General features: G+C 36.0%; 1 protein-coding gene across 1 annotated transcript in view; it reads right to left on the reverse strand.

The window, feature by feature from the left end:
• Window positions 1-11,438, reverse strand: part of RALYL (RALY RNA binding protein-like) — a 116,750-nt gene extending 105,312 nt beyond the window's left edge. Inside the window, exon 1 of the mRNA XM_009334992.1 lies at window positions 11,339-11,438. Coding sequence (XP_009333267.1) covers window positions 11,339-11,375 — 37 coding nt within the window. The 5' untranslated portion in view covers window positions 11,376-11,438. The remainder of the gene's footprint in view (window positions 1-11,338) is intronic.
• Window positions 11,439-24,912: the final 13,474 nt, after the last annotated feature.

The raw sequence follows: 24,912 nt of genomic DNA on the forward strand, positions 1-24,912 counted from the left end.
GGGGGAGTGAGCGAGCGGCTGTGTGGTACTCGGTTGCCGACTGAGGTTAAACCACAACAAAAACACATAACAAGAAATGCAAATTAATGCATAAAAGATCAAACAGCATTTAATTATACAGAATAGTTTTGAAGAAATAAGTGACAAATATTTACTTTGTTAAAGTAGTACAAATAGAAACAGATTGTTACTAAGAGAGTAAAATAAAAGCACTTTTGAGATAGATGCCCTATATCTTACTGGAGTTATAGAAAAGTTGTGAATGATGCAATTCAAAGGGAGGGATCTGGGACGAGGCTTCCTCTGGTTCTGAGGCTGATCTTTAATCAGCTTGTTCTACCATTACCTTTGATCATTAAGAGTTTAGATTCAAGCCCAGAGATCACAGCCTCGGACAATATTCTATTTAGATAGCCTACAACTGTGAGCCTCTCTATAGACCATCTCAAGGAGCTTTATTATTATTACTGGTGTTACTTTTTACCATTTAGTAAGGACAGCACAAGAATTTCTCTAATTTCTAGAACTTTCATTCATCATTAGACAAATCCTTCAATATATCACACTGACTTTGCCATGACAGCATTAAATGGAAAGATCACTAGTACCATTTGACTCTAGCATCTCCATCAAATGACCACTAAATAGTCTTTTTAAAAATCTTCACCTTGATAGGATGGTATTAAATCCTTTGAACTTCAATATAGACATGAACTCTGTCATAAACCATTTTGTTCTCATCTCATATTTTCTAGAGGCCAGAGCACCACGTTCATGCATTGTCAAATGAAGTGTTAAATTACATTAACGTCCTAATGTTTCTGAATAATTTATGTTTAGAAAATTTATAATATAACAGTGAGCAGTATGAATGTATTCCGAATGGGTTATAGCTTCCCTTAAAAAACCACTTATGGCAGGGTTTATAAATTGGCTGCTTAATTTGCATTTGCCTGAAGCACAGCCAAATATGTGGTTATTAAAAAAAAAATTCTTTTTCCTTTACTACATGTATTTTAAACTGATTTGGCTGGTGGCTTTTGAGAACTGAGAGAATGAAAATATATACACATGCTTTTCTGCTGTTTTTCAATGCCTGTCTGATAAAAGACATACAAAACTGACTTGCCAAATTTCTTTTATCTCTATTAGGTGAAGAGAGACCAAACTGGGGGGCAGATGTCTGAAGATTCAGTTAATGCCCAACAACAACCCATGCCTCTTAAAAAGCATCAATCTTCTGTACAATACATTCTTAAGGCCTGACTACGTAATTTCCCAAGAAGGATTGCCTAAGATATTGTGTCTCATAATATACTATTTCACAAATTCTTTTTTGCAATGAAACAAGTTGTCTGCCAACTATGTAAACGCAACTTGGCTTCTGCTGCTGTCCATGACAAGATACTTACATGGCCTAAATTAAGGGATCCAGGTGTGCTTTTGAGCACAAGACATTGTTGCTTTCTTGCCAACATCCCAACTCCCTGCTGGGAGAGCTCCAGCAATGTCCTCACTTTTGCCCATTCCTGGACTCTGCTCTTCACAGAGGAAAACCCGAGTATGGGGTTGGATGGGACCATCATGTCCTTACCTAACCTAGATCCTGGGGAGAAATGACTTCAGAAATCAGTTTGAATGCTGGCTTAGTGTGTATTTACATGTATGAACAATAATAACCTGGAAGATTGTTTACATACAAAGTAGATGCTGAACTTTTTAAAAAGTCACAGGTAGGAAAATCAGATTACTTGGGAGACTAAAATATGTTTTGATGGTGCAACATCTAAGTCTCTAACAACTCCAAAACATAAATGCGTAATGGCTGTGTGGTAGCTTGTGTGTAACAGTAGCTGTTTGTATTAACTTTTCTCAGCAAACCGCTACAACAAATGGTAGTAAATTGGACACTTTTATGGCAGTTTCAACAGGTGCTCCAACCAAGTGGCTGAAGAAACAGAATAAACAAGCATTCACTTGTAAGACATTCCCTTCAAATCTGAGTTAAATCCCGAAGGAAGGGCTCCCGGGGCATGTTACATGGCTGTTTTCTGTGAACGCAGTGTGTAGGACAACATAATTGTCACTCTTTTCTAAGCAATAAAGCCTTGATTCAACACTATTTCTGTCAATGTGAATTTTGCCATTGATTTCAGTATTGCATGACCAAAACTTTAGGTTCATATAAAAATAAGCAATAAAACAAAAAGAACACTTGGAGGAGATGTTCAAAGGCACAAAATGTTGTTAAAAACCTGCTTGTTGGAACTGACTTTCATCAGAGATTAGCTGGCAAATTGTCACTGGACATTTTTCCTTTCTACTCTCTGATGCATGTCCTAAATTCTGCAGACAGCCATGGATAGTGTATATCACTTACATGAAACCTAACTATGCACAGAATATCTTTGTTTTTTAACTGCATTAAATGAGTCAGAAATAAGTTATAATGGGAAATGGTATATACCAGCCACTTCCCTTTAATTTTAAATTCTCAACATACAGCACTTGTTCATCATGTTCCTGGGTTATAAATTCCTGGCAGGAAGAATGTTACATAAGGGAAATATAAACCTCTGCAAAAATTGTAAGCCAGTTATATGCACGATTTTTCTTTTTTCCCCCCATTTATCTGCATTTCTGTTTATATACCTACAACTTCTTTTGAAAGTAAAATTTTTTTTTAGACAATTTACGTGCTTCAAGTTGTCTATTTGAGCTACCAGGATCTGTAGACAGTAGTTGACCATATAGTAAAATATAGATAATTCTATGGCAGAATGCTTTTGTTTGAATATGTACAGTACATTCTGTAGAAGTAGGTTTTAAATTCAAGTGTAAACATGTTCTCCAATGTTAAAAATAGCATTTTTGGCTAATCAAATATTTTGAAAACTGAATTCTACTAAACATTCTGAGCTAACGTAATAATATGCATATATATTCAGACAAAGGTAAAGAGAAGATGTAAAAATGCATGCTAATATATTTTTATGAAAAGGAAGAAAGAAATCAGGTTTCATGGTGACCGCACAAACATCTGCAGTGTGGAAATTCACGCAGCATTCATGGGCAGATCCATCTGATAGAATCTGCATTTCATCAGATATTCTCCATCCTCATTTTTTAAAAGGACACTGGTCAAAGCATAAATCCAACTTATTATAAGAAAGGAATATAAAAGATTTTATGTTTACTTTCAAAATCTTGCTAGCATTGCTATCACAATGTTAATTTGGAAAAAAATATTTTTCAATTAATCACTGAAAGGATTATTCTCACGTACAGGAGATACTTTGTAAAAGCACATATGTTAATATTCATACCACTGTAGACTAGAAATAATTTATTGTCCAGGCATTTTTTGGTCAAGTATAAGCAAAATATGTGTGAATAGCAGGAAAATATTTTCTTTTTGACAGAGATCAAAAAGAACTGAAGTAGGCTCATTTTGAATATGTGTTTACAACAGCTTGTCTGTGGCAATCGAGATTGACTAAAAATTCACATGAAATATCTGTAACATACACAATAATTTCTGCAAATGTGCTCATAAAGCTTTTTTTCCCAGATTTTATAATAAATTACTAATCATTGCATGTGCACGATTACTCTCAAACTATTACAGAAGGCACTGGTGGCTGTATGCCATCCACTCATTGCGTGCATCTAGCTACTCACTAATGAACCTGCTTTAGAAAAAGTCTTCTTTCCTAGTTATGGCATCTGCATCAGCTGATCACTTTCAAGTGTAACGCAGTATGTGTGGTACATCACAGGTTGCTTATATATCAAAATATACATTACTGGGGACTGTGACACTGTAGACTGTTTTTCCTAGAAAGCTGATCAGCGAGTACCGACAAGGATGTAAGGACAATTGCAAGAAGCTTGACGGATTTTCTGCTCTCATGAAAGGAATTTGTAGACAAACATACCTTAATGCTTGAAAACTATTTTAATTTTAGGGAATATCAGAGAAAGGAAAAAAGTGCTAGAGCTAGACCCCTACTGGCATGAGTCCATCTTTATAAGACTTAGTCCTCATCAAATATGTTAAATGGAAGATATAAAATGATACCCAGTGGGAAGGCCAATCAAATAAGTGCTTAGTGCACAGAAATGTAATCATAATGTATGTTTCTGTTTCTCAGGACAGCCATCTCATTTTACATGTGACCAGTACTAAATCGCTGAGATTTTCTTTGGCTTTTAGTTCAGCCACTGAGGGCAAGCAGGAAGGTACCTCCCTTACGCTACCACTCTCTCCCTATTTTTTTTTTTTTAAATTATAAACTGTAAGTTTAAAAAGAAATCTTCCCTTCAAAAATATAGCTCATAAAATGGAAAGACCATTTGCAGAATAATAAACAAGACTACTGAGTGTTGAGATTCTCTGGCATTAGGTTTCAGTTCTGTGTTGGTAGAACATGTTACCCTGCAGTAACACAATGAGAATATAGCAAAGACAAAGTGTTGCAAATAGCTGTGCAAAACCTTCAGTGAGTCCTAAGGAAATAATATCTGAACACAGGCAGTAAAACCAGGCTAGAAGGTCACACCTAGATCCAGCTTTATGACAGACCTGGAGGTGAATCAAAATCAGCAATAGAATTGCCTTTGGAAACTATTAATAAGACAGATACCAGCAATTTGGAGAACAATAGGTGTTCTATTTAAAGAATTACAGTTGGATTATTTCCTAAGGCAATTTCTAAGTTGCCAGGGTCAAAAGAAGTCTTATAATACAATATGTATTATTTATTTATTTATTTATTTATGTTTGGTGAAAAGCAGCCCTAGGCAGACTTTATTTTGTGGGAAGTTCAACGAAAAACAAAGAATAGTTTGTAGAAATCAGTGCAGGCTTCTGCAAAGGACAATGAGGAAGAGATGCCACCTTAGTTTTAAGCAGGGGTAGAAAAATCTATAACCATAATCCACAGCATAAACTGACAACGTAGCCTATTTTTCAGAATGTATAACACTCTAATAACTGAAAAAAAAACAGAAGAAATGAGATGGAACAGAAGAAAGCAGAAATTTAAGGCCAAAATGTGGGCTCTTCAAAACTAAAAATGTGATGCTGAACGCTCCATAAATATGAGCTGGAGTCTAAATATTAGTCATATGTGTTCACAGTCTTCATTGTAATGCCACTCTAATGTACCTGAGATCTCTGTCCCTTCTGGGCTAGTATGGAGGGAGGAGGGGGAATGTTTCCAAAGTAACATCTAGAAATGTTTTTGGATTTTACCGTCAAAGAATCTCAAAGCTAAAACTGCTGAAAAAATGCTGGACTTTGTGTAACATTTAGGTCTTGGCTGATGCTTCACAACCAGTAAATATCCCTTTAATGGTTTATCCGATTTTGGACAATCATTTGAGGGGTATTTTTTAAAACTTTATGAATTTTTTCCTTGTAAATGTGTCAATACGCACATACTGTGTTTGGTCTTATCACTGGTTGTCTTTCTATATAGATTGCTTTAGACTATGATTATCTTCAACCTGTTGATTGTTATTTTAATAGATTTCACTTTTTAAAACTATTACTGATTTTCCCAGATCTCAGGTCATTATTGAAGTGCAGTCCCAGAACTTGTAAGTTTTGATTCCTTGTGGAAGACCAACCAACACACAGTAAGTGCTGTTTCACTGATGATAAATTGTGTTACTGATGAACATAGCCATATTTGCTGCCAGCCTGAGCAGGGCTGAGAACTGGAATTCTATGTGTGCGTGAGAACCAGTATTACATTTATAGTTGTGATATCTTCTTAGTTTTCAATGGCCTTTCAAATACAAACTTTCAATTGTGTGGTACGTTCATTTGTTAATTCCCCTAATACACTTCAAATCACATAATCCAAATTATATGATTTGCATATGTTCATCTTTTTTAGTCATTCCCTTTTTATGATTCTTGACAGTAGCTGATGTATTTTTATGAGATCTCCCCAGCTTTCTAATTATTCTTTTTGTTGAAAAGGTGTATATTGTCCACTATTCTACTAACTTACTTATGCAAAATAAAGAAACCCCTCCCAACATTAAAAACATAACCTTTTTAATGAAGCCAAAGCTATTATTAAGGTTTTTTGCTGCCCTAAATTTCTACTCCATAAAACTGAAATGACTCATTGGATTTCTTTGTTAAGTTCTCCACTTGCATTTCAGGTGTTCTGACTTCTGCTCTCAGACAATTTTTTTAGAAGTCACTTCTGAATCTGTACTTGCACTGTTTATTCCTTTCTCTCCCCTTTTCAAGACAGGCTGTAAGGTCTTGATTCCTCAAGCTTTCCTCCTCACTTTTAGTATTTCCTCCCAGCATTTACTCTACAGGGACAAAAAACCTACTTTTGTTTTTCTTCCTGAGGCAGACTCCTACCGAGCAATGGGGAGCATCACGTGAGTTGTGCATGTAGGGTTTGGTCAGATTATTAATCTCTCAGAAGATGCTTTTTGAAACAATTACCTTTCAATACTTTTGATTCACTTGTACAGTCTAGAAGCAGAAAAAACTTGCCTGCTTTAGAAGTCTACACAGACACTTGAAAAATTGTGAAAGAAAAAATTCTAGCTTATTTACCCTGCATGCTTCACTAAGGGACATATGTCTTAAGTTTCACTGTTTAGTAACATTGGGAAATGAATAATTTCAAACAAGCCAACTTTCCCAGGTCACAATGAATTCCCTTCAAAGCTATGTTAAGAGTGCTTCTATCCCTCGAGCCCCTGACTTGTTGAGTAGCAATTATATTTTTTTTTGTATAAAGATGTTATCCATGTGATGTGAATATTCAATGACATCTGTACTCTTGCAGGTCATGAGGGCCTTCTTGCTCTGCCTTATTACTGATACACTTAATTGTGCTGAACTCTACTTCCTCAAAAGGTATGCAGCAATAGGAATATCCTGGGGCTATTCTAGGATAGCTTTACATGAAGAAAGCTGTCTCTATGTCATGCTGAAGAGATATTCCCTTGTTGTCTGGGTCTCTGATGTTTTAAGGAAAGAGGCAGAGTTTTCTTATATGTATCTGGGTCAGTAACTACACTTGTTTTCCCCAATGAGATCACTTTAACTCCTAGCACACATTGTATTAAAGGCTGCTATTTTCTTTGAGCAGCAGCCACCTCGGTATTGGGGTCCCTTTATTGCCCTAAGAGGTAAAAAGGAGATGGGTACGTGATACTTTCTACAGCACTCTGCATGCAGGGAAACCTAGGACTGGACAAACAAAATTGGGGACTGAGGGCAAAGAATCATGATACATTTGACAATTACAGGTAAAGTTGTGACATGTCTTATGAGGAGAGAGAAATTGCCAGAATAAAAGGAAGTATGATGTCTACCCTCTCATTACTTTTTAAAAAAACCCCTGAAATACAACTAATCATCTGTTGGTTTTAAAAGAAGCAAAATCTTCACAAGATCTGGATGATACTTTATAAAAAATACTGTTCACAGCATGTCAGCATAAAAAATAGCAATGACTATTTCAGCTAAGCAAACTGTAATATGCCATGGAAACAGATATTTTACATGGAGCTGGTAGCCAAGCCTTGGCAGAAGTCATTAATGCATTTGGAGCACAATTTCAGGCCCATTTTATGTTGACAGGGTTCTTCCCATTGTCATGAATGAGTTTGGGATCGATGCCTTGGAATTAATGGGGCAGGATCTGTAGCTGCACTTATGATAACAGTTGACTTTATCAGTGGTTCCTAATATTCAAAAGTAACTGCTCTTTGCCTCAACTGTCATTGTGCTCTGACTGCCATTGCTGACATGCATAGAAGATTCCAGGAAGCACCAAAACCATGAAGCTGAAGAAAGCAAAAGATAAGTCCTATTTTTCCTCTTAATTTTTCCATCTTTACCTTAACTTTCCGACCCCCAGTTCTGGTGTGTAACACGGAAGTCCCACACTAGCCTCTGCACTCCAGGCATCACTCTGTCATCTCCTCCCAGGTGTTGCTGCACACCTTCCTTAAAACACAGCTGCCTGCCACACTGGCCATTACTGTCTCTTTCTCCTCTTGCATTTCTTCTGAGTCAAATTTACAGTGTTAGACTGAAGCATCATTAAGGATCATCTTTTCATTCTTTTCATACACAGCCCTCCACAATGTGGTCCTGATTTAAGTTGTGAATCTACACTAACCACCACATACACATCACAATAATGATGTGAATTTCTTAAAGTTGATTTATAGGTAAGTCAATTTTTTTCCAATGTTATTGTCTTCAAGGGTAGTAGCCTGCCTTGATTCCTGTAACAGTGAAGTCTACAAGAAAGAACCCAATGAAAACTGGATGCCTGCTACTTTCTTCATGAGAAGAGGCTTGGAGGCATGGCATCTCCAGAAGATGTGAATGACTGCCTCTCCATGGAGAATACCCACATGTGCACTGCAGCTTACCGCAAGGCTTACCCTGACCATCCTCCTTAGCAGCTGCAGCCCCAAAACAGGTCAGTCTAAGCTTCAAACCTTTTATTTCAGAAAGACTTTACTACACGTTTACCAATTTTTCAGTGTTTATAAGATTGCAACTGTTACAATGGTTTCCCATCGTTCAGCCTTTAGGTCTGTGCAATGAAACGAGAATCCAACCTATCAGTTGGATAACATCCTGAATTAAGGATAAAGCGTGCTATAAATCTGGGTGTGCAGACACATGTACGCGTGGAGATTGTATGTATATGCGTAGGTAGGTACACACAAACACTCATACAGAAATAGCCTTAATCTGAATTTTGTTTAGTGTTGCAAGTTTCACAGTTTACTGTGATATTTATTTTTAAGTCTCACTAGTTACAACTATGTATGGAATAAATAAAACATGTTAACTACTCAATATGAGTTCCACTTTGACTAGAATCAAACCCAAAGGTACAATGAAAGTGAAATATTAAGATTAGTTTTGAACTTAGAAGTCTTATGTATAATGCTGCAGCTGAAAAAATATATAGGGAACCTTTATCCCATTCATACAGACAGATAAGTAGACCCATTTTTTTTGCATCTACTCCCCTAGCAAGAGTTTTGTACCTGGGACAGAAATTGGAAATGGGCATTCCTTATATTTTATGTTAGAAAAAGGTCATCATGTCTCTATTTGTTCTATCCTCCTCTCTAATCTGATGTACTTTTAAATTAAGTACAAAATGCCTTTACATCCTTCTTCAAACATTAAAGAAAAAAATGGGTTAGGAAAGCAATGCTTATAATACTGTTCAGAATGTACCAAATCCAGAAGCAGAATTTCAATGAATAGGAAAAAGCCACAAAGCTCACTTTTGTTTTATGCCAGATGTTCAAGTGTTTTATTGAGAGGTAGTGAGGAGATATAAACCCCAAGGTTTACCCTACATATATTGGAAATTATATACTATTTTTTTTTAATTGTTTATTAAGGGTCACCAAAAATGCCTTCAAGTTTGAAATAGAACATGTGTTAAATGTAATGGACAGAAAATGTAGTACTTGTCTACTGTTTAACACAGCTGCTACCATTATCCCTTGTATTTCAGAATAACAATTACTTAGATGAAATCTATCCTTCAAAAAGCCTTTGAGTGATATGAATAGTAGCAATATCAAAATTACTCAAATTGTTTTCTTTGTCTGTTAAGGCTTTTGCAGTTGCTAATTAACTAAGAGATATTAATGAAACATCCATGTGTACAGTACTGGTATCTAATATAAAGGAGACAGTTTTATTGAGACATTTTATTGATTAGGATCTTAAAATTAGAGACAGTTTTAAAAACAAAAAACATTGCTACAGCCATCCTCATAATTACAAATTTGATTCTAATTATGTTTCATTCTTTTTTTTTTTTTTTTTTTCTCTTGGCAAATCACAGATTTTCCTCGGGGTCAGCAGGGGTGGAGGGGAAAGGGGAATAAGGCAGGTTCTCTTCATAAAAGCATTCTTAAAAGCATCTTGTGCAGTTTTCATGAATGACTATATCCCTACAACAAAAAACCTAACAACTCAGCTACCCAGTCACAAATTTTGTTATTGTACACCATAACCAGGCTTGAACAGGAGAGAATGCAAGAATGCAGCTGGCTATAGAAAGAGCTCCTGGTTTACATAATAACAGTGATAGTAATTAGTATGTTAAAATGAACTAGATTAATTATAATCTGCCTGTATATAAATAATTTTCTTTCACTGCTGCTACGGGAACAAAATTTATGATAATTTATTTTATTTGAACGTGAAGCAGATGATTGATTTCTGTTGCAAAGATTTTAGCAGAGATCTGTCCTGCAAACTTTCTACATGCAACACATCCATTTGTTTTGGGCAAGAAAAACTGGAGACCTGTACAGATGAAGCTCTAAGGACCAGAAACTGAGGTCAGTGATACAGCTGTATATATCCCTTCAACTCTGAACAGTAACAATGCTCCTGTCCAAATACAGTCCAAACTTATCTTCTTCCAAATTGATATACCTCCCCTCCTGCTCTCTCCCTGAAAGCACACAGTCTCTACATGGCATTTTTCTTAGAGGAATGTGTTTTTTCTCAGCCTCAGACATGCTCTCCATTTATAACTTGGCCTCTTGCTAGATTTTCTTACAGTAACACATACTTCATGACCTGACCCACAGCACTTCATTTTTACTTGCCTCAGTCATCCTTCCTTAATGCTCTGGAGGACACAAGATTAGTACTGAAATTCTGCTGGCTGATGCCATAGAAATTTAAAAAGTCAAACAGGTGCTTGACTGGAACTCATGCATTTAGAAGCCAGTGAATTTTCAGGGCTGGAGTGTCTTAAATACACAACAGAGGCACATGCGTGCTTCCCTCCCCCCCACCCCAGTTTCTGTTTCTGTGGTTTAAGCAAACTAGTTAATTCTTCTGAAAGTTGTGGTGAAGGAAAATAAAATAACTGCCCTTAAAGTTCTGGTATTGCTGGCTTCCTAAAGCAAACCACATAAAAAAGTCCACCAAGTGAAAGCTTGTCAACCCTGACAAGTCAAAGGCTACAGCTAGCCAGTCATTAAGCCCTCAATAAAGGATGCTGGTCTAAACTAAACTTACATTTGATCTCTATTTCTTTGTTGATATTATAAAGCAATCACTTACTGAGGGTTTCCATAGTAACAAGTGAGCTAATTTTTTATTTTAAAGCTCTTTCATGCACTTAACATATAGATACAGTGGGATAATTGGCAGGGAATACTGTTCCTGCTTTTCTGGTATTATTTAACCAGAGCAGTGTGAAGTAAAGCATGGTTTTCAATGAAACTGGAGATTTATTTTTCCCTCCTCTGTAAGAACATTAAAAAAACTTTACAATTTACTTACATCTTTGGTTTCTGCGTTTGCTCTTGTACATAGTCATTCTGAAGAAATTCCACTTTCTAAGAAGTAATTGCCTTGAACACAGACAAAAGAGATGAGATCGTGCTTCTGCTTTCCAGTGAGACAGTTGCTCACTGACAGAAGGTAACCAGCAATCTCTCAGAGAAAGGCAGGGTAATACCATTCTCCTAGAATCCAGGGGAGATGCTACTGGCTCTAACTATTTTCTCTGTTACAAAGCTCAGAGATGAAATATATTTATTTTTATATTTTTTCCAATGTGTTTGAAACCAGCTAATAAAATCCAGAAAGCATATAGAATCATCTAATCAGACAAAGAGGGGTAATGTGCTATTCTCTAGTCTGACACCAAGATTCCTCGAAAAAGCCCTGATACAACCAAAATTGCATAAATGACCTCATAAACTAATAAAAACTAACTTTTCATTGAGAGGTCTTAGAATTATGCATATGAGGACATTAAAATATTTTGGGCTAAATTTTCAAGCAAAATTACTATTAAAAAAAATCAACACATGTTGATCAATGAAATCCTGACTGCAGGTCTGAGCTCATGAATAGGTTATTCAGGAAATAACACATAAAATGTAATTTTTTTTTTCATGCCTATGTTTACTTCTACATTACCTTTCAATGATTTAATTTGGGAAAAGCGATTTAAGCAACATTCTGCTGATTGCTCATTTTTATAACTACTTCATTGCCCGCTAGTCTGTTGAATCACAAGGTCATGGGAAAAAAAGTGGCAGCATTGTATGGTCTTCCACATACATGTATGTCACCATTTCAAAGAATCCAGACATATTCTGAAAGGGAACAGGGGAAAGGGGATGAAATTCTTGTTGTGTTAGGGAGATGAGAGGTATGACAACATTCAAGAAGATGCCAGTGGCCGCTATGGAGCTGGAAAGAGATGGAAATTCCAGTTCATTCAGCAATAAATCTGCCTCCAATAAATGTGTGTGAAAGTATTTCTTAATGTTTTAAGAAATTCATGTTTTGAGATGTCCTTCATGTTATGAGATTTAGATCCCAGATGCCACAAATACAGAATTGTCAAAGGATTAGAGATAGAGGGTACAGTAATGCAAAAATAATAAGTATAGTGACAGAAATGTCTTGAAAACTAATAAAAATAGTATCATCTTTTAAAATGCATAGATTGACAACAGCTCTCTCAACTTCTCAAAGAAATCTAAAGCTAATATCTTTGGCTTACATTAAAAAAAAAAAAAACATCTGGTGCCTATGGATCATTCATGTTTCAGAAAGTAAAAAACAATCCTTTTCAAAGACAGGAACAGTTTGCAACATCCATTACCTAAAAGCATTGACCTACAGTTATTTTCTTCACAAAAAAAAACTTTAAAAGAAATTCAAAGGAATGTCTCAAACTACCTACCCTAAAATTATACTTTTTCCATCTTTTTTCCCCTCTCAGATTTTTGTTTATATCTCCAGTATAACTATTTTTAGCTTTGTGCATAATTTAATTTTCCTGTCAGTTTTTCAGTGTTCACGTGTCCTCACATTGACACACCTCTAGCTACTGAAGTGAAATCTTTACTTTATATTGGCTCTATTCATCTACTTTTCCTCCCTCTGTCAAAACCTGACCACATATCTTTTCATTTGCTTTGGATTTGTATTAGCATAGCTGAGAATAAAGTGTAGCCTGAAGAAAGTGAAAGCAATGGATGCATTTTTTAGATTTATTTAGTATTTCAACTACAGTCATCTCAAAATGCCACCGTTGAAATAACACCATCTCTATTGTGGAGGTCAGCAGAAAGGTGGGAAATTGCAAAGCACATCAACAGTGACAGGAAGGAAAAAATTTGGCTAAGTCATTGCTAAACATAGCGGCAGACAAAATGTCTGTACTATATAGAAAGACCCTGCATGCCATATACTCAAACAGCATTGCACAGTTTATATCCACTGACGTCAGTATTTTTGCAGTAATTTATATGCACAGAGGATAATTCCCCAGTTTTCCTGCTTTATTTTTTTCTGTGAGTGAATTTCCAGCAGAATCAGGTCTGTGATCTGACTCGGACAGCTGTGGTCTCCTTTTAGATTTGCTGTTTCGTGTAGCAATCTTTGTTCTCTTTTCTTGCTCTTTTCCTACTTCTACCTGAAGGTTCTCGTCTGTATTATTCAGCTCAAATTTTCCTTCTTTAATTGATTTGGTAACATGTCCTCAATCTTTTCCCTCAGCCCACATTAGATCTTAACTATAGAACTCATTCCTTTTCCTTATCATGAATGGCTAATTTTTCATTATTTTTTATCATGTGTTTAACCTAGACATATATTACTAGCTCTCCGTTAACATACATTAGACGTATATACGTACACATACATACATACAATGTATATATACCTATACATAATATAGGGTGTATATATATATATTAAAAAAACATGTATATTTTCCCATTGTTCTTTTGTGCATTATTCTATTACAACAATTTATGTGTACGCAAATGTCTTGGTAATGATATAAAATAAAAATATTAACTAAATGGAAATTTCATGGGATAAGAATTAATTTATTTTAAATCAATGATTCCTGAAAACACAGTCTTTATTGATTTTACTTTGTGTTAATTGCAACTCTGATTACTTCTTCAGCACAGTGAAATGCATTTGCTAAAAATAATGTAAATACACTCTGTTTGGTGAATCATTCTAGGTCTGTTCATAAAAAAATATTGCAAAAAAAGTACTTGAATGTGCTGGCTAGCTTTGAGTGGGCACTGCAGCCTCCTGTTTCTCTATGTTACTGTTGGTTGTTAGGGGAGTTTAAAATTCACTTTCACACTATTACAGCTTTTAAAAAAGACAGAATCTTGCATATGGCTGGTTAAATGCAGCAAGCTTAGTGAGGTGGGAAGAAATGAATGGAACGTCTCAGCAACAAAAATCACCTAGTCACATTAAGCTTATTACTTTTCTACAAAGAAACATCTTCCGAAATGATTACAAAAGTTTAAAACATTCTTAAAACAGTCTGTTGGAATGAATTTTATCAGTTCATTGTTGCTGGTGGTAAAAGAATTAATAATGTCCACATCTGTACATCCCATGTCACCTCTCGCCTTTCTCTCCTCCCCACCCTACAGGTCCCAATAAGGAGTTTTTCTTTGAATACTGCAATAAATTTCTCAAACTGTTTCCTAAGCAGAGGGAAATAAAAAATACAGATATTTTACAAATATAACTGCTGACTTGAATGTCACATATTACTCATCAATAAACACTTAGTCTGGGCTGTATCCTTGATTTTATTTTTAATGAGCAGATCTTAGACAAAAAAAGGAAGGTGGGGGAGGTTTAAAGTATGTTCTGTCTCTCAGTGTTTTAATTCAATGCACCCAAAGAGTCTTCTTAGATAACATACTTCTAAGGTTTCCACTATGGTTATTTTTATGATGTCAACTAAGAAAATATTACATCTATGATATGAATTAATTTTTTTCTTGAAATAAATGATATGTGTAGGGACCAACATTTAATCTTTTCCAAGTAAGAAATGCTCCTTAATGCAATTATTGATACATTAAAATTATGCACTTGACATGTGTGCACCTTTTACTGGTAAAAATTTGGACAATCATCTGACAATAATGCTTTTTAACATGGTGTTACATTAGACAAATAAAATTCACTTTACCAAGAAATGCCATTTAGCTATTAAGGCAAGTTTATGATAACACATTCCCTTTATGATGTAATGAGGACAGAGCTTAAAATATTGGCCAAACCATACCCCTGACTAACACCGCTACAATACTGAACATGCTGTGGCAAGCAGAATAAGAAAGAGTAAAATTTGTACTTCTCATGCTTACAACTATAAGTTAGAGTTTCATAAATGCTTTACAAGAGACAACAAAGCTGGCTAGCAATCCTGAAACAGACCAGAAATAAAGACTGATGAGAGTGCCAAACAAGGAAAATTTTATTAAAAGGTTACCTGTAGGCTAAAGGGCTCCATTCAGCTGCATAAACTTTGATGTCTAGCAAACTTTGATGATTTATGGCATCTGAGACATCTACACAGTGCCAGAAAATATGGCACAGGACCTGCATGAAAGCTACAACTTTCTCGAGCACTCTGCTGAAGCCAAATCCATCTTAAATGGAACAAATATTTAGGCAACTGAACCCAGCCCAAAGAGTTTATATTTTGCCCTTTTTCTGATAAGTGTCATTATTCTCAGGCTTTTTTATACTTAGGGTCATTGTTTCAAAGTGGTCCCAACCTGAACTCTCAGGCCTTGACCCTGCACGAGTCAATGGATACATGTGGAGGAGAACCCCTACAGAGATCCACCAAAATCCAGGTGGGGAAGAGGAAAAAATCCTGCCTGTTGCAGGCCTGTGATTGACTGCAGTAAGAATTATATGGAAAGAGAAAATTATAAGATGTATGACTGAGAATTTTTAAATATCCTCAAAGAGGCCACTATTTGTTAGTACACAATCCACAGCTGATTGTGTGGATTAAAAAATAGTGTGGATAAAAGAGAAATAATGTAGCACAATAGCTTCAAATCAGCAGTACTTCTTTTTGCTAAAGCCAAAAAGACTGTCAAAATGTTTTAACAGTCTTCCTTTACTTCAGCTAGTTTTTATTCTGCCCAAGTGTTCATATCCAGAAGAATATACAGTTTGCAAGATTTCATGAAAGCATCAAATATTCATCAAAAGCTGCATTAGAAAGAAATTTGTTACATTCACAGCATTCCCATCATTTACTGATTTAGAAAAACATCAGAAGAAATTAGTTTTTTCTGGACATGTTTGATTTTTAGAAAACTATTTGGCTGTTTCTTGTCTCTATTATCCTCTACATTTCTGCTGACCTATTTTACTTTCCTTCAGCACTATCAGACAGTAATGACACTTCACCACAAAAGATTCTTTTTTAGATAACAGGAGAAAACCCCCAAGGTGCTGGTCCTACTTTCACCATAGGCAATTTTCTCTTTTTCAATGAAGCTTCTTCACTAGAATATCATTTGTCTCATTGTTATACTAGCATTTATCTTTAGTCTTTAAGGAATTCACTGTCAAGCCTCCCTCATTAGACTAACCTCTTTTTATCAGATGTCACTATTACCATTTAGCAATATGATCACAGAGGTATGAAAGAAAGCCTGCCACCTTCTTTCTCAGGTAGGAGCCCATACTGGCTCCTCCTCCTGTCCCTTGCCCTGTTCACTCCACGTTCTCATTCCTCCAGCAAAAACATTAGAAAAGCATTTGGATATTTTTCTGTGACTAACAATTTCCAAAGTTTACAGTGTCATTTCCTACAAATGTAAGGTTAGAATCAACATCCGCATGTCTGAAAGTAAAATCTTCATCTATTAGTAAAGACAGGAATTTCAAAGAATCACAAAAGATTAGGAAAAAAAACCCAACTAAGTAGAGGTACTTCATAACACTCTTTAAATACATGAAAGGCGCTCTCTCACACACACACACACACACACAAAAAGGAAGAGTTAGTGAATAAGCCATTTTCTGTGTCTCTGGAGGTTAAGACAATCATGGACATAGACTGTAGCAACAGAGATTTAAATTAGTTGTTTGGAAACTTTGTTATTCATAAGGATAGCTCTACAGTGCCTAAGAAGTGCTAAAAACTGTATCACTGAAGCATTTTAGAATAGGTTAGATATCTCAGAGGACCCTGACTAGGAGATGGATAAGAGGAAATCTTGTAGTTTCTTTCAAATCTTACTTGTGATCCCATATGTCCAGATAAAATAGAAATCATCATAAGGTCCAGCACTAGCCAAGATTTGGTCTATGTTTGTGTCCTGGTTTCAGCAGGGATAGAGTTAATTTCCTTCCTAGTAGCTGGTACAGTGCTGTGTTTTGGATTTAGGGTGAGAACAATGTGGATAACACACCGAGGTTTTAGTTGTTGCTAAGTAGTGCTTACACTAGTCAAGGACTTTCCAACTTCCCATGCTCTACCGACTGAGAAGGCTGAAGGTGCACAAGAAGCTGGGAGGGGGCACAGCCAGGATAGCTGACCCAAACTGGCCAAAGGGATATTCCATACCATGTGACGTCATGCTCAGCATATAAAGCTGGGGGAAGAAGAAGGAAGGGGGGGACGTTTGGAGTGATGGCGTTTGTCTTCCCAAGTAACCGTTACGCGTGAGGGAGCCCTGCTTTCCTGGGGATGGCTGAACACCTGCCTGCCGATGGGAAGTAGTGAATGAATTCCTTGTTTTGCTTTGCTTGTGTGCGCGGCTTTTGCTTTACCTGTTAAACTGTCTTTATCTCAACCCACGAGTTTTCTCACTTTTACCCTTCCGATTCTCTCCCCCATCCCACCAGGGGGGAGTGAGCGAGCGGCTGCGTGGGGCTCAGTTGCCAATTGAGGTTAAACCGCGACAGTTTGTCCTTCAGCCTACCTAATATTGATGGAGCTAGGGGAACACTAGCATGACACAGGGAGAATTTACACCAACCAGCATGAAGCATCTAATGTCTAGTACCTACTTTTAGGGAATCCTGTCAGACCAACTTTTGCTCTTGACACTGGAGCAGCGTCGCTAACTGGGAATGAATGAGATCACCTGTGGTTGAACCCTGCTCTGAATCTTTCCAGCTACGGACACTGGTCTGCTAACTCAGGCACCTGTGGATACACATTATAAATACCCTTCAGAATTGCACTGTGTCCTCAATTACATTTGGGGAACCGCCACAAGATTCAGAGGAGCTACAGTACGTGGATATGTTGGAAGCCTGAACCCTCCACTTTGCAATTCAGAATCATGGTTTTACACAAGGAGTCACTCTGCAACTTTCTCCCCAGTCCCAAAGATTGACAGAGGCTCTAGAGAGGTTTGATACTTTCCCAGCTCTAACTTCCTTCTCATTATTCACACTGTCTTATATAACCCTTGAGTGAAACTTGGCCAATTCTATTCTGTTCCCAGTTCCAAAATGAATAATGCAGTTATGAATGCCTGATAGCTCATCCTTTTTTCAAAAAAAGTACTGTGCACAGTAAGTACAGGTCCCTTTAGACTGGTAGCAATAACATAAAGCTTTCTGTTCCTCCATCTGAAGAACATTTAGCTATTATTTTAAACCAGGTATAATAAGGTATTCCTCTCTGAAATGTCTGAAAAAAACAGTTAAACTTCAGGCTCAGAGTTAGATATTCTATATGATAGATTCTACAGAGGAAAAACACATATTCCCTTCTGCTTTGGCAAGTGGAAAAAATAGTAAATCAATCTCAGATGAATGCCATTCTGACTCCTTTCATTTCCTTTACACACTCCATAAGATCCAAGTTTGTTCCTCCTATCTTAGATCAGTTTCTTTCCTAATCCATCTCAGTTCTTGACAAGTATGTCTTTGGCTAGTTTCCTTTTGGTTTTGAGCAATTTTAATGTTTTATTTTGTTTTGTTTTTCTTAAGTCTTGGCTTCTTTTCATCTCATCTTTAATTTGATTTTAGCCAGGTTTTATCTAGCCCTGACAGGTTTTCATTTGTTCTGCTACATGCTTTGGTTACTAGTTCGGCTGGGAGTTTTCATCATCTTTTATTTCATCTTGATGAGGTTGTCACCATCCAGCAACAATACTTCTTAGTTACTTTCACGCTATTTCTAAACACCTGTTCAACAGATGAGATGGTCTTAAGAGATGTTCTGCTTCAAACGTCTCTGATTGTGGAACTAAAACACACTTCCCTTCCATTAAAAGGAGTTAAAAGGTTTGTGTCCCAAATTGTTTTCCAAATATAAACCAAGATTCCACTCAAAAACATATTTTCTTCAGAATTTGCATTAATATAATTCAGAATGCAAATGATTTATAAAGAGGTGGTCTGCATTAAACTATTTCTTAGTAATTCAATTTATGAGCTATATTACTAGAAAAGCTTGCCTACATTTCACCTTACAATAATTCTTTCAATGATCATGATCTTCAAAGTTTTGCACAACATACTGAAGTTACAGTTCACAGATTTTCCTAAATACAGCACAAACACAATCCTGACCTTGGAAACATATTCATTTAATACAAAACTGTAGAAAAATGGCTATCAGTTTTACGACAAGAGTTTTTATCTGTGCTAGTTAGTAGCATGTTAAGAAGTTCATTATCCTAGGTCATGAGTCTAGAATTAACATTTCAAAATGTAACAGTTTTTATCCAGTTGGTAAATTTTTAATCCTAGTGGAAAACTGTCAGAAAGTCATTAAGTAATAGAAATTTTTTCTTCCTTGTTGTTAAATCTGAAATAAGTCATGATGCCTATAGGAGGCACCAGTTTTCATCATCTCGGAGTTGGTAGATCTTATAGGATACTGCAAATATAAAAGGGTGGACAAATACCAGATGTGGAGCAAAAGCAGCACTACTGAATTAAAAAAATATTTAAGTTTTTAATAGACCAGCAAGTGCTCAATTGTGGATTTAATAAAAAACGTTCATACATATCATTTCTAGAGAAACAAAGTGCTGAATATTGGTGAATTTTCATGAGAGATTTAAGACAGCTTTTTCTATCAATCTATCTTGATTCTGCTTAAGTAACAAAATCATTCCACTTCAATGTAGAGAGCTGTTTTTAATGGGAATTACACCCACTGTGTCATATTCTGCAAACAGATGATATCCTTTTCAATTTGATTGAGTGACATGCAATTCAATGCTGCCCTGTTTTCCTTTCCACATTCCTTTTAATTATCACACTGATGAGACACTTCAGTATGATAAATTTAATGGGACAAACCTTTAGAACAGAATCCATTCTTGCATAAATGAAGAACATTGCAAAAATACAGCTCAAATTCATGTATCTGGATTCCTCTTAAGGGCTCAGAAGTACTTGAACACCTCAGACAGGTTCTTCAGACACAGCCATTTGAAGAAATGATTTGCTATCATCACTATTGCACTATGAGATCTTTTTTTGAAAGTTTTTATATGTTTATTGAAACAGCATTAACACGTTCAAAAGACATTTTCAGTTCTTCACTCTAGTGAATGTTGTCTCACTTTGTCTACAAAACATAACAGGGAGAGCTTGAGAAAGAACCTCTTGTGAACAAATGAGGCACTTAAAATGTCCATTTAGGGCTCACAGCAATGCAAACTGATGATGTTTTATGGTACAGCCAATGAACAGCTGCTGCTTCAACCTTTCATTTCAGACTAATGCTTTTATAACAACAATCAAGAGAAAGCTGAAAATGTTCCACTTTCTTTTCTCATTGTATGGGATCTTTCTCAGTGTGTAGGACTCAAGACAATTTTAGTCATAATCAATCAGTGTAATGGCTGGCTTGAGAGGGAGAATAAGGCCTTTGACAGAGACGAAAAGTAGAAGAAGAAGATTGATTTTCAGAGTGATAGAGAAAGCTGTGTTATATCAATTCACCACCAGACCATGCTAAAGGATGTAACACTATCGGCACACATAACAACAACATCCTTTGAATCACAGGGCTCTGCTCACTCTGTGCAAAATACCAGTGTGACTCCAGGTTCACAACTGCTCCTACTTTTTAGGGTTTTCTTTTAGGGCTCGTGCATGTGCCTATGTGGGGTGGCAGGGTGGGGAAAGTGCTAACAAGAAGCTATTACAATAAAATTATTAATGCATCTGATTTAATGTCTTAATTAGACTGGGGGATGGGTGGGGAGGAAGCACCTTTTCCCTGGCCTAAATGAGGCTGCATGCCTATGGTGGGATTATGTATGTTTTAAGTCAGCTGAATTCATAGGTTCAGTTTTTAGAATATGCCAGCTATACGGCAACTTCTCTAAACATTACAAAGAAATCAAAGACAATTTCTGAGTCAATGGTATCCTATATAGAAACAGGATATTTTCTCTATGATTATAGCAAGACAAATTCTTTGGTTTTGTTTTAAGCTCAAGTAAGTTTTTAATCAAGACTGGTATTATAGCACAACAGAACATTTAACACCTAAAGCTCCAATTTTTCAATGAAAAGTTTTAAATATGTTGTTTACCCATTTGAGAAAAGGATAGCAAACATTTGAAACACATTTTGCATTTAAAAAATCCTGGCTAATAGCTAGAAACCCAACATTTTAAAGACATAAAAGAATCATTGTTAGTAATAAAGGGCATCAGAATACGCTTTTGCATGATAAAGTACTTCCAAATCAAATACACCCTCTATTTAGGGATGTTTCAAAACCACAAGAAGTAAGAGGAACTTGGAAAGACTAGTAGTTCTCACCATGAGGTTTTACTACTAAATATCAGATCATACTGTGAATTAACTGCTAAAAATGCACATAGCAACTCTTTCCAATGGGATACTGAAACCCAGAAAACAGAAGTGTGTTCTCAATGACCTGAAAACCAATTGAAAAGAGATGTCAGTACAGTAGAGGAGATAAAGAACATTTTTATCCCCTTGTGGACTTAGCAGGAAAACCACTTTCTCATCAAGGTGATGAGAATCTCTTAACTATTGATTCCGAACCTGGAATCAATAGTTAAGAGACTGTGTGTGCAAATGTGAAACAAAGGTATGCAAGTTGCTTTATTAAACTGTTGCCTAAAATCATAGGCATTGAAGAATTTAGGTGCCAGGATTTCTATTTCCTGTTCTGTGGCACCTTGGAAGGGTAAAATCATTTCAGATAGCATGAGAATAGCAGCTTCTGGAGGTAGCCTGTTCAGAGAAGATACCAAAACCATGGGGATATCCGAAGTAATTTTTGGAAAAACTGTCCCCAGATCACTTCCATTCTTGAAAATTTCTGTTCTTGGCTCAGCTAGAGCAGACAAAACATGCTTATATTTTTTAATGAAGTTTGGCTTTACAGATAAGAAAAATCCTTTGTGATGCTGCAACAAAATAAGAAAAAGAAGGATTTAAGAAAGGCAGCATTAATATTCACCATTTATCTCTAGACTGAAATCCCTGCTCATGTTTTAGACTATAAAAGGCATAGCAAATTATTTTGCAACTAGTATTCATAGGATCCAGTTTAACTAATGTTGCACTGAACACATAGCTCCCTCCTGCCATTACTGAAAGGGTAAGGTAGCTTCAGAAGCTTGCATGAGATTGGTCATAAGTGTTGACTACACTGACTTCTAAAACGTAGAGATAAGAAAAGGTGCAAGTCCTCTCAAAAAGGGTTTCTTTCCTCCCTCAAAGCAACAAATTACAGAAGGGAGAATTATAATTAGAATACACTAAAAGGAGAACCTTTGCTCTGAAGTATGACAGGAATATTAAACTTTGTGGGAGGCTAATTAAAATCTGACAAAACCTTAATCCGCAAATTTTTTTACACATAGTAAAAAAATGCTGAATGGTCCACATTTTACACTGAGTCAAAATCTCTCATTTAAGGCCACCTACACATTACTGTTTGGAATGCAGACCCAAGCCACTCTGGATTCAGTTTACTTTTTGCCAAATGAAAACCAGTACTATGCAATTCTGCTATCTTATAAACCCAAAACCTGGACTATTCCACTTGCAAATCAAAGAGATGAACCCTGAACATTATTTATTTTGGAGGGTTACAGCACTTATGACCCAGATATTTAAGAAAATGAGGTTTGGAGAATAAACGTCCTGCCGAACCTGGAATCAAATGCTAGAAAAAATGAGCATGAGAAGATTTTGTTTTGCTTTTCTGATTGGCATCGAGCTTAGTCTCAGTCACCTTTCCTGGTGGTTTGGCACTTTCACTGTGGTTTTAAGGGCTTCAGTTGAGATTGGCAAAGGACTAAATGAAAAAACAATTACACTGTCAGATTTTCCCAGGGAGCGAGAAGACTGATTTTATTTCGCAAACATTCCTGCGTGCTTGGAAAAGGCAAAGCAGAAGAAATGCAAGATCGTGTCAAACACATGATGAAATCAAATTGGTCTAACTTTAATCTAAAACACACGCAATGAAAACTATGATTGACATTTTCAGCAACTTCCAGTAAATGCAAAAATAAATCCACATGAAAAACTGAGGTAGGGTTAACTGATATAAAAATTATTGCACAAAACATTACACTTTCTCCAAGCTGTACTGTGGACCAGAAAAGCAAAATATACTGAAATATTTCTTTTCAGAGTTTCATATGGCTTTTGTCAACACTCTAATGCTGAATATTTTGAACAGAAGTCAAAATATAGCAAATGTGACCAAATGGGAAGGGGAGGTGTTGTAAATCAAAACACTGGATGGAAGGGTCCAGTGTAGAAATATAGTCCTGCCAAGTGGATTTTTGATAAATTTTCTCACAGTTAAATCCCCCCCTGCAGAACAGTGCCACAAACTCCACACTGTTCTGGCAGCAGCAGAACATGTGGCAATTATTTTTAGAGAGATTAACATTTTTAAAGAGGCTAGCAAGATACAGGTTTATTGAGCAGCCCTCATTCAGACTAATAAATGTTAGTGAAATTATTTTTCAAATGTTAATAGAAGAATTGCTTCTGAATAACATCAAATTAATAACCTTTAAAACACCTGACTCTGGGGAAGGGGAAATAGGATTATGTTTCTTTTAAGTTATCATACAGAAAACATATAGTGACGTTCAAGAATGCAGTATTTTTTATTAATGCGTTCAAGATGAAGAAACAGTCAAATTTTCAGCTATCGTAAATTAAAGGGTATTGTATGACTTAGTTGCCTGCATTCATGAATGATTGAGTTCCATGATGTGGGAGGTTCTACGTTATGCAGCATAAATTCATGAAAATCATCAAAATTATTTTAATTTAAGTTAACTGAACATTTGGCTTACAATTCTTAATTTTCCAATTCAGTGAACTTAATAGCCTAATCTTTCAAATAGAGGGATAAATTCGATCTGTAAATGGTATCTCTGGCTAAACATATGACTAATCATGCCATTTCACTGCCCAATCTTTTTCTTTTGGTAAAAGCATCTCATTGTAAATAGTCTTGAAATTTTCAGTGGAGTCAGTATTTCCAAGGATGACTGCACTAGAATATGCTAATGTGCAGCCCTTCAGAAAGTTGCTGAAAAATAGGTTTCTAAATTTAAACGAAGAAGCTTTTAGGAGTTCCCTTAGCAATTGCACCTATAAAGTGATGTACCCTTAAACCATGATCTAGGATCTGTCTTGAGATACTAGCAAATATGGAGCATCACATGTTAAGCAAAATAAAATACTGCAAAGGAAAGTAGAATTAAATTGTCATAATGACAAATACAGCTTTAAAAGTTCCTTTCATAATGCAGGCATATTTTCTTGTTTTGCAAAGTTATAGATCATTAAAAAAAGGTTTTTATCAGACAAGTGTCAGAACCAGGTGCTATATAAGAAAAAATATGCCTCTTCCAAACTTGATTTTACATGTCACTTGGACCTAATCTGTAAAAAACTGGAAGACACAGAGAGGTAACCTATGCTAAATTTGGACCATCCTATCCTTTGTGTAAGTTATCTGTATGATAATTTACACAAAGAAACTAATAGAACATAGGTGGAATAGGCCCATCCTACCTTTTATTTTAAAATGATCAACGTGGATG

This window comes from Pygoscelis adeliae, unplaced genomic scaffold, assembly GCF_000699105.1.
Source record: "Pygoscelis adeliae isolate BGI_AS28 unplaced genomic scaffold, ASM69910v1 Scaffold101, whole genome shotgun sequence".
NCBI lineage: Eukaryota > Metazoa > Chordata > Aves > Sphenisciformes > Spheniscidae > Pygoscelis > Pygoscelis adeliae.